General features: G+C 39.5%; 2 protein-coding genes across 2 annotated transcripts; both read right to left on the bottom strand.

Moving 5' to 3' along the window:
• Positions 1 to 503: 503 nt before the first annotated feature.
• On the bottom strand, positions 504 to 3,897 carry lratb.2 (lecithin retinol acyltransferase b, tandem duplicate 2). Its single transcript, XM_042512797.1, has 5 exons — positions 3,719 to 3,897; positions 3,332 to 3,437; positions 2,835 to 2,909; positions 2,553 to 2,705; positions 504 to 659 (listed from the first exon to the last, which is right to left on the bottom strand). The coding sequence occupies exons 1-5, from the start codon at positions 3,895 to 3,897 to the stop codon at positions 504 to 506; spliced, it is 669 nt and encodes a 222-aa protein (XP_042368731.1).
• A 2,510-nt stretch (positions 3,898 to 6,407) lies between these two features.
• lratb.1 (lecithin retinol acyltransferase b, tandem duplicate 1) lies at positions 6,408 to 12,347 on the bottom strand. Its single transcript, XM_042512442.1, has 3 exons — positions 12,309 to 12,347; positions 10,604 to 11,286; positions 6,408 to 7,214 (listed from the first exon to the last, which is right to left on the bottom strand). Exons 2-3 carry the CDS (start codon positions 11,153 to 11,155, stop codon positions 7,062 to 7,064), a joined length of 705 nt encoding a protein of 234 aa, XP_042368376.1. The 5' UTR covers positions 11,156 to 11,286; positions 12,309 to 12,347; the 3' UTR covers positions 6,408 to 7,061.
• Between the last annotated feature and the right edge of the window lie 404 nt (positions 12,348 to 12,751).

Here is a 12,751-nt window from a genome sequence, read left to right on the forward strand (position 1 = left end):
TGTTCTCATACATTACCATATTTTTATTTGTGATTTTCTTTAATGATAGAAACAGTCAAAACGTTAGATTAAATTAAAATGAGATGAAATTTAATCAAATAAAAAATTAATGAATTGAAATAAAGCAAAATGCTGAAAAATAAACCGAAATGAAATAGGATTTAAAATAAAATTAAGTTAAATAAAAATAAGTCAAATTAAATATAGCCATAAAATATTAAACAAAGTAAAATATATTAAAATATTAAACAAGAAATACAAAAAGTAATTCAAATGTAATAAAATGAAAATATACATATATATATTGAATTAAAAGAAACTATAAATTAGATTTTTTTTTAAAATATTCTTTATGGGAGCAGAGCATATACCATAATTTCAAAAATACAATCTTTATTGGACTCATTCCTTTTTACAAGTTCTTCTCATGTGCTGCAGTTAAAATTTCCAGCATGCAAACGAGACACATCCTCATGATAACAGAGTTTTACGTCAGTTTCATTTTACGCAGCCATCCAGATGAGGAAGGGCAGCAGGACAGCCAGCATGGCGGAGCAGGCGGTCACAGCCTCCAGGTACAGCAGCAGACACACACCTATCACCGCCGTCGCCTTGGCAACACGCCGACTCAGCAACAGCTTCCTCACCGTTTTACAGAACTGATGAAGAGAAGAGAAGAAGAGGAGAGGATGTGAGAGATATGCGTACATTATTTTTACTATACAGAGAAAGGTATTATTCTTATTCTTATTCTTATTCTTAAAAAAAACAATTTTGTTATTGGGATTTTCAATTATCACTTATTACATATAAATAAAATAGTCTTGGCAGCAAATATGGTGTACCGTAAAATGAAAAGGAAAAACCAATAAGAAAAACAAAACAAAAAACAAAAAATTATTACAGAATAAAGTAAAATGAAATGATCAAATAAAAAAAGTAAAATGAAATAAAATAAAATGAAGGTTGAAGATTAATGGAGATGGAGATTAATAATATAATAATAATAATAATAATAATAATAATAATAATAATTTATTTTTTTGTCTGTTTGTTTTTATTCTAAGATGTATTATAAATCTCTCCACACTGACTGAACATTATCAGTAATCATCCACTAGATGGAGCAGTGACACTGTCCACCTCTTGTCTCCTGTAGTCTTCCTCTGTCCTGTCCCTCCTCTTCATCGTTCTGTCCCTCAGTCTCTTCTGTCACAGTTACATCCTGCCGCACTTTTAATCTCATGTGCAATCAGACGCTGCACCGACACAACCGTCGTGCAGCCGAGACCCAAACCACAGAAACAATAAACCTTTCACTGAACTCGACTGTTGCTGCAACACGAAGGCTTAGCCCAAATAAAGAGGGGGGGGGCTGGTCTGATCTGTGATCAGCATTAATCTGCAGCACGAAATAAACAGCTCACAGCTAAAGGTCAGCCGCTGCTGGAACCAGTGTGTGGAAACCACCAGAAACTGTGCAACAGGAGAAAATAAAACAGGAGATCTGTACAGTATTTATATATACAGTACAGTTCTTAACGATGTTTGGGAAGCCTGGGTTTGGATATTTTTGGGTCAAAAATATCTCCAATGCTAAGTTTGTCTTAGGAGTTCATGTTTTTGTCACCCTGAAGCTTTAAATAAAACTATCGTTCAACCAGATTTAGCTTCATTTCATCCTAAAGATTTACATTGGAGAGAAGAGGAGGCAGAATAGAAGGAAAGAAAGTAAGGTGAGGAAAGAGAAGGACATGTGAGTGAAGAAAGGAAAGGAAATGACAAAGGAGAGAAGAAAGAGAAGGACATAGGAGATAGCAAATGCTTTAGGTGATAAGAAAGGAAAAGAAGTGACACAGAAGAAAGTAAATGACAGGAGAAGAAAAAGAGGGAAAGGACATAGGAGAGAAGAGAAGAAAGGAAGGGGATAAAATAGAAAGGAAATGACAATGAAAGTCATGACATAGGAGAGTAGAAAGTAAAGGAAATGAATCAGGAGAGATGGAAGTAAATGAGATAATATAGGAGAGATTAAAGCAAAGGGCATGACAAAGGAGAGAAGACAGCAAATGAAATAACAAGGTCGAGAAGATGGTAAAGGAAACGACACGAGAGAGGAAAGTAAAAGAAATAATATAGGAGAGATGAAAGTACAGAAAATAAGTCAGGAGAGATTAAAGTAAAAGCCATGAGAAGAAGAAGAAGAAAGTAAGTGAGATAATGTAAGAGAGATGAAAGCGAAGGGACTGACATAGGGGTGAGGAATGACACGGGAAAGGACATAGGAGAGAAGAAATTAAAAGACATCACAGAGAGCCAGCTTCTGAAAACCTCTTGAGCTCTAGAAAACAACCAGTATTGTTTTTGTTGGTTAAACATCGGTCTGCAGTTTGGCGGCCGTCTCTCCTTCATGACTGTAGAAACATTTTTATCGCACATATGAGATCTACAAAAGTAACGTATCTGTGGTTTGCAGTACAATGCCGACATTTTTGTGGTGACTGAGCTTTGATTAGTCTGAATCTGGCTCATGTCTGTTTGTCGAGGGTCACCTGAAACGTCTGGTAGCTCAGGACGGTGCCGTATCGACAGTACATGACGTAGTGTTCGCAGTTATACCACAGCAGGCTGTAGTCCACGTGGCCCTGCAGCTTCTCCGCCCTCCTGGCCACCTCCTCCCCCTGCAGCGCCGGCCGGCTGCACACCTGGACGCAGGAGAGGACAGGTAAGTGGATCACTCTACTTTATCACGACTACTATTACTGTTACCACTGGAACTACTGTGAGCTGGAATGTAGAAAGTACATTTACTCAAGTTCACTGTTTGGATTCACCTTGTCAATCGTGTTGATGAATATCTCAGATCCGTAGGCGAAGTCCTCCACCGAGTCCACCCTCACACTGCCACACTGAGGACAGCAGACAGCACATTTACACCTCAATCTACCCGTCTAAATACTGTAAAAAATGAGGAAATATTTCAACATTTTCACCAAAATTTAAATTAAAAAAAGAGATAAGATCCAGCAGCATTTCATATCTATGTCTTACATCTTGATTTTAAAAAAATCTCTTCTTTTCTTTGGGATTTTTCTGTCCTCATGTATTTCTCTCATACTTTCCTTTGTGTCCTTCACACAGTTTGAAAACAGGAAAATACCCCAAAAGATGAAGATCTCGTCCCTAAAAACGCTTAGTCACTTAGCCCACAAAGGAGAAAATATGAGTTTAAAAAGTCGCTTAATGCTCTTTAGTGCCGCCAAAAAAAGTTGATTCTTTTTGCTGACGTCTGTGAACGTTGGACAGTCCAGGTTGAATTGAAGCTCGGTACCTTGGCCAGTACTCCCAGTATGAGTCTGGTGTTGGTGACCATCTGTTTGATTTGAATCTGGTCACTGGAGATGACGGGCATGATGTCTGGGATGAAGTGGGCGACTCTGGAGGGACAGAAAAGAAAAGAAAAGAAAAGAAAAGAAAAGAAAAGAAAAGAAAGAGACGATAACAGGAGGAAGGAAATAACGTAGGAGACATAGTCATGTAGAAAGGTGAAGAAAAAGAAAAGACCAATAAGTGATGAAAGATGAGGACAAAAAAAGACAAAGCAAAATGAATGTAAAATGTCCCTCTCGGTGACAATAACGAGTGAAATCTCTCCTCAGTTTGCACATAAAAATGATAAATGATTGTGTTATCAGTGTGAGCGAAGCGTCCGCCTCACCTGCCGCCGCCCAGGTAAATCCCAAAGTGAGTGAACAGAGTCCTGGGAACCTCCAGCAGGTCCCCCCTCCTGAAGGTCAGATCGTACTTCGTCTCCTCGTCCCTCCTCTTCCTCTTGTCTCCGGGCTCGGGTCTCGGCGTGGAGATGAAGAGCAGAGCGAGCAGCTGCAGCGGGAACATGGCGACAGGAAGAGAAGAAGAGGGAGAGAGGAGCCGTCCTCTCATCGGTGGTTTTATTCTCAGGGTGGGAGGGGAGGAGAGGGGATTAGGAAATGCTACAGAGTCCAGGGTCAACATTTTTGACATTTCGCCAACAAATATAGCCAAAATAAGCATTCATCAAAGTGAAGATTAAACTCTTGAAACCTGAAGCAACATCGCTTTCAGGCACCTTTAATAAGTAAGTAAACCTTTAAACCTGAAGCAAATTGGTGACGTTTCTTTCAAAAACATGAGAGAGGAATGAGCAACTGTTCCACAAATTGACAGAAATAAGTAGATTTAATGTTTTTTTTTATGCCTGGGGGGAAATATACTTATATTTAAATATTTAAAATTATGTTACAACATTTTTAGCTTTTTTCTGCTTTCTGTTTCTTTTTTAAAATTACATTTATTTTATTTAATTTTTCTGGAAATGTTTTTTATATTTGAAATTATTTTACACAATTATCAAGATTTTTAAGGGTTTTTTTTAGATCTATTTGTTCTAGTAATATTCTTGTTCTCTTCACTTTTCTTGCTTATTTGGGATCATTTCTTCTGTCATTGCTCATTTTTTGTGAACTTTTCACAGGTAATTTCCTTTTTTTTAAAACTTTTTTTCTAACTATTTTTTTCTTTTTTCTAATTTTCAGGTAACTTATATAAAAAAATCTTGCTCATTTTTGGTTTGTTTCTTCTTTCATTGCTCATTGCCATCTTTGCATGTTTTTAAAAGAAATCAAGTCAATTTGCTCAGGTTTTAAAGGGTTAACTCACACACACCTGGTGAACAGGAGCATTAGCTGGAGGTGAATTCTTGCACACTGAGGCTGAGAAAAAGCAGTTTTTAATTTTAATGTATGTTATTATTGATTATTGATGGTCTGATTGTCTCATTTGACTCTTTATTTGGAGTCAAATCGCTCAGATTTCTTGCAGCTCTCTGGACTCAGAATTTCACTGAATCATTCACATAAACCTCAGAACAAAAGGCAGCGGGCCGACCATCCGGATTATTGTAATTAAGCACCGTTAGTGTGAGCATTTCTCAATTCACTGCTCACAGCGAGTGTTTCCACACAGCAGCAGCACAGGGAAACTCACCGCTGAGAACAATCTGGATTAATACCTGGACCGTGACGCCACGAACGCCGTGTTTCACAAACTTGATGCTGATGACGTAAACACTCACTACACCTGAAACTTCAATATTTCGGTTTTCTTCTTCCCTCACTGTGATGTTTGAGCGTCATTGGACGCGCCTGCAGCTTTTGTGACAAATAGCCTCGTTTGGAGCCAATCAGAGACCAGTTTCAACCCTGAAGCCTCCAAGTCGAGATAAAACATCTGGGAGGTTCAAATTTACCTACATTAACCCCTTAAAACCTGGAGCGACATCACTTGTGGACACGTATCAAAATATTTAAACCTTTGAACCCTGAGCAAATGAGTGCAATTAGTTAAAAAATCATCAAAAAAAAGGCAACAAGTAACTTTGAGAGAAAGAGAAAGAAATAAGTTGATTTAGCCAAATATTTTTTTAAAGCCTGGGGAAAAATGTACTTCTGTCATATTTACATATTTCAAATTATGTTTATCAATTATTTATCAATTATTAGTTTTATCATGCAAAAAGAGAATTTGGTAGCTTTTTGTTGTCTGACCTTGTTAATTTAGTTTTTGAAGCTGTTCCTGGCAGTTCACAGCTCTGCGAGTGTGAATGTGATCAGTCTGGACTCCACGTGTGTTTGTGTTGTTGTTGTTCCCACAGTCCGCCTGCAGAGGGAAACAAAGTCCACAGATCTCTGAAGGACTCACTGACTGTTTCCATGAGTAAGACTTCTGAAAATGACCCGAATCTGTCAGTAACACACGTAATTACATCATATGAGATATCACCATAATGATTATACGCATAAAGTTTTGTATAGAGCTGCAATTTACAAAGTAAACCCCAATGATAATGACAATTATCATCTATCTATAATTATGAATTCTGAAGATATGAAAAAAAGATACATTTCAGAAAGTGATACAGTTAAATGAAACCATTTATTTCATTATAATCTGTTTTGTAAAAAATGTATTTTTGGATTTATTTTGACTTTTATGGCTAAAAATAAAAAGATGTTGTAAATGGTTATTTCGTGGTAAACTTTTTTTAAAATGTCATAATCATTGAAACACAAGCTTCTGGCATCTGAATCAAAGACTTTTTTCAATATTGCCTCTAAATATTTTGTATTAAAAGTAATGAAAAACCTTGTGTTTGTAAAACAAAGACAAACACATTGCATTTAATTTAAAGCAGATGTCACTTTTTAACACAAACAAGCTTATAATTGTTGTAAAAATAGATGTTAAGTTTTGTTAAATTAATTGATTCATTTACAGATAAATTATGGAGCAAATGAAGTGTTTCAATGCAAAACTCAAATATTGGTAAACAAAAAGAAAAAAACCAAAAAGACATCACCAGAAACATCTTCAAAATCACATATTTCTTCTTTATTTACATAGAAAACAAAGTGTTACAGTTTCTTAAAAAATAAATTCTGTACAAAAATTTTGTGACTGCTGGAGAACAATCAGGTCGATAAAAGTTATTTACAGATATTTACAGACGAGCTTCACGGCGCGACAGTACGATCAGTGCATTCAGTTTAAATGTCTACTCTGTTTATTTCATATTTTGTGGCATCGGCCAGTCGGTAAATCTTCTGCTTCTCAATCTGGTGACTCTTGTTTAATTCCTACTCAGAGACAAAAAAAGGTTATTTACTGGATCACTCTTTCAAAATAAAACCTGCAGCTTCAGTACGACACAGTCATTTTAAAATGATCTTTGGTCTTTTTAACGCCAGTTTAAAGTTAGTGTGGGCAGCACTAATTGATGTTTTTGTCCATTTAAATAACTTTTTTGATTTGTTGCTTATTTTAACTACCTTCTTCTTCTTCTGCTCTCGCTAAACAAACAGAAAATATAAAATGCATCACTTCGGTTCAGTCCTCATTTTGTTATTAGCAATAAAAAGTAGCACGAAAGTCAACTTCTTTGCAGACGACTCCGTCCTGTACGTGAGCGTTTCATGATGGCGGTACTGAACCAGCGGTGAGACTCGGACTCTGTCCAGGAGCTTCTAGCTCGCCATCCACAGGGTGAAGGGGACGAGGAGGGTCGGCAGGACGGTGCTGGAGGATATTCCCAAACACGCCATTGACAGGAGTCCCAGGAGCGCCGTCAGGAGGACGTTACGCTGGTCCCGGATCAGAGACTTCAGCCACTCACAGAACTGGAAGAAGAGGAAATAATGTTAATATTCAAAGTCATATTTAACCCTATAACAGACGCACTGAGAAATACATCTGCAAATAAAAATGGGGGGACAAATTGTATCCCTGACTCCACATTTAGCACCTTCACAGTTTATTTATGTTTTATTTCAGATGACCTGCTCAGGCAGCGGATATGCAACTCAATTAGCCGGCTGACATGCCTAGTCAAGGTAATTCTAGCACAAATTAAGACGTATCGGGCATTAATGTCACCAAAGTAGCATTATCTTCACATAAAAACATCACAGACTGTACATTATATTAACAAAATGCATAAATAAATAAGGCTGCTTCGTTCTGTCACGTGTTTGTGCTGTTTAACAAAAATATCATTTTAAGTGGGTCGAGAATATGAATTCAGATTTTTCTTGACTTTCATTTATTTAAAGTCCAGAGAAAAAGAGCAACTTTCCAGCAATCAACTCCTGATTTTTCTAAGCTTTCAGAGACGAATATCATTTTGCAACACTGTCAGCCAGTGGATATAATAGTCATTACACACTCTAATCATACAAAATACAAAATACATTTGTACAATTCATATGTTGATCAACGGCGAAAAAGCCAGCTGAATTTGCTGGTTTGACCTAAAATGTGTCATTTAGCTACGTTACTATGGTATAAAGCTGGTTTGAAATCCAGCTCTGTCAAAGTCAGCTGCAAAAAAACAGATTTTCATCTTCCCACAACAACATGCCGAAAAAATGTGGCAAAAATATGATTTGACTAAATCTGGTCCTGCAGGAACTGTTGCAAAGAACCAGAGAAAACGCTTTTTTTCCAGAGGTCCCACGAATAAGTAGGTCAAACTTGTCGTAAAAGAATCAAGAATACAATCGACCTGTTGTTTATTTTACTGTGGGGCCCCCTGAGGCCCCTGCAGGAGCTCCTGTTGGCCCCCCTCTAATGAACCTGTGAGGAGCAGACTGACAGACTGCAGGCAGGTCGGATGTTTAGGTTAGCAATTACAGGAAGTGAAACTCGATCAGGGAAACTCTCTCTGCTGCAGGACGGAGAGTCTGAATGGACAAACAGGCCACGCCCACTCACATCCAGCCCATCTTTAACACTTAAAAACGAAAAGAAGTGTCCAAAAACTGAACATGATGGTGGTTTGACATTTTCTGCTTTTAAAACATCATCATATCACAGTCGATATAAAAGAGAGGGTTTCTTTATTCTTTAATTCAGGGGTCTTCACTGATTTTCAGGCAACGGACCTGAAGCTGAAAGAGAGACGGAGCAGCTTACAGACCAAATCTGGCCCCCTGAGAGAGCGCTGTGTGGCCCCCAACCGTTTTCAGACAACAAAAATAAAGTGATTGACTCTGTGAATAGTTTTTGTCCTTTTAGTTTCCATAAAGTGTCAGAGACATAAAACAGCATCAACATAGAGCCAGAGGAGGATCCCCCACACCCCCGACAGAGGACACAGCAGAGACACTGATGTCCTAAAATACTACAAATGTCCTAAAGTCTAAAAAATGCCCTAAAAGCCAATAATTGGCCTAACATAGGTCCTAAAAATGTCCTAAAATCAGAGAAACATCCTAAATTCTCATAAATGTGCTAAAATACAAGAAATGTCCCCAAATGCTAGATATGTGATAAAATCATAGAAACATCCTAAAATCTGAGATGCCATTAAATAATAGAAATGTCCTAGAATCATACTAATGTCCTATAATCACAAAAACCACAAAAAAGTCCTAAATTCCTAAAAACTTCTTAAAATCCGGGAAATGTTCTCAAAATAATGAAAAGTCCTCAAATCCTTGAAACGTCCTTTAAACCTAGCAATGTCCTAATATCCTGGAAACGTCCTAAAATACACATCCTGCTGCTTCAAATTAAAAGAACCGGACAAACACCGGGAGGCTTTTATTGTGAAGCAGCCACAGGAAGCACAGGTTAGCCTTAATGCTACAAAACAAAGCAGCTGTGATTTATTCAGATGGGTTTTTTTTTCCTCCGATCGTTTGGGTTTGCATTTTTTTGCATCTTCTGAACGATAAAAAGGATTTAAACCACTTGTGTGATCCGTCAGGTCAAATCAAAGAGGCAGTGACTCGGGGAAAGTTAAAGTTTTTTTTCTGAAACATCTGACAGAAAATATTTTCCTGGATAGTCTGAAAAGTCTTTGAGGTTGTGGAAAGATCCTGGGAGCAGTTTAGAGATTTTAAACGAGCCTCTGGGTTTGTGAAACGTCCTTCATCATCATCATCATCATCACTCTGCTGCTGAGGCTGAATGCAGCTCTTGTTCTCGGGAGTTTTCCGAGCCGCGACCCAGATTTTCCTCTCGTTTAAGAAGCAGTCTCACATGAGGAAACACTCACACCTCACAGCCGAGGTGGAGGAGTCTCCGCTTTGTTTTGAATCTGTTTGACCCCAAAATTTAAAATCCAAATCTGAAAAAGTGATTAGAGCTGCTAATGGAAACATCTGTGGAGACTGTTAGACTCATTTTAGGCTATCTGTTTTGTAGAAAAGTAGATTTTTAAAGACGAGACTTTTGTTGCTTCTGTTCCTGCACAGACATTATTTAGCTCATTATTATTTATTATAATAACTTTATTATTTGATGTCAAGTTTTCTTGCAAGATTTTATTTCTATTTGCACAATCAATGCAATCAGTTTTAACCTGTCTGTCCTCCCTAAAAACATCCCTCATATTACAATGTTTTTACACATTTTTAGACCCGAAGCACGTGGATAGATCAGTCAGGGCAAAATTAAAGATTTCAAATCAACACATAGCAACCAGGAAGTGACTCAAAAAAGAGAAGTGAAAGAACCGCAAAGAGACACAAAACAACTACAAAGAGACACAAAATGACAAAAAGACACAAAATTACCTGAAAGAAATCCAAATTACTACAAAGAAAGATGCACACAACATGCAAAATGATCACAAAAGGATGTGTAATGACTCCAAAAAGATGTAAAACAACTACAAAGAGACACAAAACTATGTCAAAAAACCCAAACAAATACAAAAAGACATGCACACACCCACACACAACCACACAGACAAAGAGACAACAAAGAGACACAAAAGACACACGAAAAAAGAGGCACAGAGACACAAAACGACCACAAAGAGACATGAAATGAGAGCGTCTCCGAGCAGAGCGGCAGCAGTCTGCTCCGTGAATCGCGCCGCGCTCTGCGCCAAAACAAGCTGCTGTCAAAAAGCTGAAAGCGCATCAGCGCGAAAAACAGAAAAAACGAAAAACAATCGCATCAATTTCACCTCCGCGTGCAAAGCAACATCAAAGCCTCCGCCTGCAACCCCGCGCGTAAAAACGCGTGCGTAAAAGGCGGCTCCGGTGCCGGTGCTCACCTGGTCGGTCTGCAGGCTCTGCGCGGCGCCGTAGCGGCAGTCGGTGACGAAGTGCTCGCAGTTGTTCCACAGCAGGCTGTAGCACACGGAGCCGACCCGCCGCTCCGCCCGCCGGGCCACCTCCTCCCCGGACAGCGGGCTGCGGCGCACCGCCCGGTCCATGGCGTTCAGCAGGATCCCGGCTCCGTACGCGAAGTCCTCCACCGAGTCCACGCGGATGCTGGCGCGCTTGGAGAGCACCCCGAGCAGCAGGCGCGTGTTGGTCACCATCTCCTGAATCTGCCGGCTGTCCGCGGTCAGCGCCGGCAGGATGTCCGGGATCAGGTGCGCCACGCGGTTGTCGCCCAGGTAGATGCCGAAGTGGGTGAAGAGGGTCCGGGGCACCTCCAGCAGGTCTCCCCGCTGGAACCGCAGCGGAGCGGCGGCGTCGTCCCGCTCGCAGCGCCTCGTGAGCGGCGGGTCCGCGCGCAGCAGAGGCGGCAGCAGGCTGGACAGCTTGATGTGCGCGAGGAGGAAGAGCTTCTCCAGGAGGAAGGTGAGCGTGTCCAGCATGACGGCGACACACCGGAGCCGAGGAAACCACCGAAGAAGAAGAAGGTCAAAACTGTCTGAGCTCTGTCCCGTTTCAGTCCTCTGCTCCTGTCTGTCCTCCCTCTGTCCTCTCTGGAGACTTTTTCCTCCTGCTGGGATTTTTGGGCACGGAGGGAGGAGGAGGACCACGTGACGTCATGATATATACTTAAATTGTGTGAATGAGAGAGAGACAGAGACATAAAGAGAGAGAGAGAGAGAGACAGAGAGACTGAAAGCAGAAACAAAATCAGCAAAATTACATTTTCCAAATTTCAAGTTGTTTTTTTTTACCAATTTAAAAATTAAAAATTTTGTGTGTAAAATTTGTTAAAATAAAAAATATTTTTTAGACAAAAAAAATTTTCATTCCATTTCTTTTTTGGAAATAACCAAAAATTTTTGGAATAAAAAAAGTCACAAAAGATTGCTAAAACTTTTTGGAAGAAAAGAAGAAAACTCTGCAAAATATTTTGGAGGAACTTTTTTGAAAGAAATAAAAATCACCAAAAGTTTGTTGTTTAAAAAAAAAAAAAAAAGAATCAGCCAAAAAATAAATAAATGAAAATAAAGGGGAAAACTGCTATTTATTAGCCAAGATAAAAAAAAAAGGAAAAAAATCCAGAAATATTTTGTGAGACAAGAAAATGGCCATCTTTTAAAAATAATCCACATTTTTTTAAAGAAAAATGCCGAAACATTTTAACAGAACAAAAAGAAAAACATCACAGAAAAAGTATTCTCTTTGTATTTAAAAAAAAAAAAATCTGTCCTCATATGACGACATTGTGAAAACGGTCCTCGTGTACACAGACCTGCAAAAACAACAAAAACACTGTAGTCTGCACACATGCCAGTAGTTGGCGGTGTAAATTTGTAATGACACACTATAGAGGAACAACACACGCACACGCCAAGAGCGGTTGTGACGTCACTGCTCTCACAGGATCATCGCCATTTTACATGGTGACAGACGGGGTTCTCAAAAGGTTTCACTCTGGACCACGGTTTCAAAAGTTTGCATTTTCAGACCCCAAAAAACACCATTGCTGTGTGAAAAAAAAAGCAAAACAGCAACAAAAAAGTTGTACGTTTTGTGCAATAACTGTTGCCATGTAAACGGACCCTTACGTACCTGGAGATCCGAGGTTTTCACTGGACAGTGAGGGACAGAAAGGAGCAGACGTGTCCTCATATCACAGGTTTGACCCTATGGTCCTCACAACGATAGAAGGACAGGAACAGAAACATGGGGCTTCCACCACAAAGCCAACCACCAAAATGCTCTCAGAATTTCCACCGCAGCAAATGTCGCTCACACACACACACGCACGCACGCACGCACACACTCACGCACGCACACACACACACACACACACACACAGAAACGTGTGTGTGGAGCATCATGGGAACTCTGCAGAGAGTGGTTAACACTCAAACGGAGCAATGCTGAGGTCACAGCGGTTCATCTTCCCCCACAAAACACACCAAATGGCTTCTCTCTCTCTCTCAGACACACACACCCACACAAACCCACACACACACACACCCACACAAACACACACACACACACACACA

This window comes from Plectropomus leopardus, chromosome 23 (assembly GCF_008729295.1).
Source record: "Plectropomus leopardus isolate mb chromosome 23, YSFRI_Pleo_2.0, whole genome shotgun sequence".
Lineage (NCBI taxonomy): Eukaryota > Metazoa > Chordata > Actinopteri > Perciformes > Serranidae > Plectropomus > Plectropomus leopardus.

Coding starts and splice junctions, on each gene's coding strand:
- lratb.2 (XM_042512797.1), bottom strand. CDS start 3,897: ATGTTCCCGCTGCAGCTGCTCGCTCTGCTCTTCATCTCCACGCCGAGA. Junction 2,910..3,331: donor TACTGGGAGTACTGGCCAAG/GTACCGAGCTTC, acceptor TGCTGTCCTCAG/TGTGGCAGTGTGAGGGTGGA. Junction 2,706..2,834: donor TCATCAACACGATTGACAAG/GTGAATCCAAAC, acceptor TCCTGCGTCCAG/GTGTGCAGCCGGCCGGCGCT.
- lratb.1 (XM_042512442.1), bottom strand. CDS start 11,155: ATGCTGGACACGCTCACCTTCCTCCTGGAGAAGCTCTTCCTCCTCGCG. Junction 7,215..10,603: donor AGAGCCTGCAGACCGACCAG/GTGAGCACCGGC, acceptor CTCTTCTTCCAG/TTCTGTGAGTGGCTGAAGTC.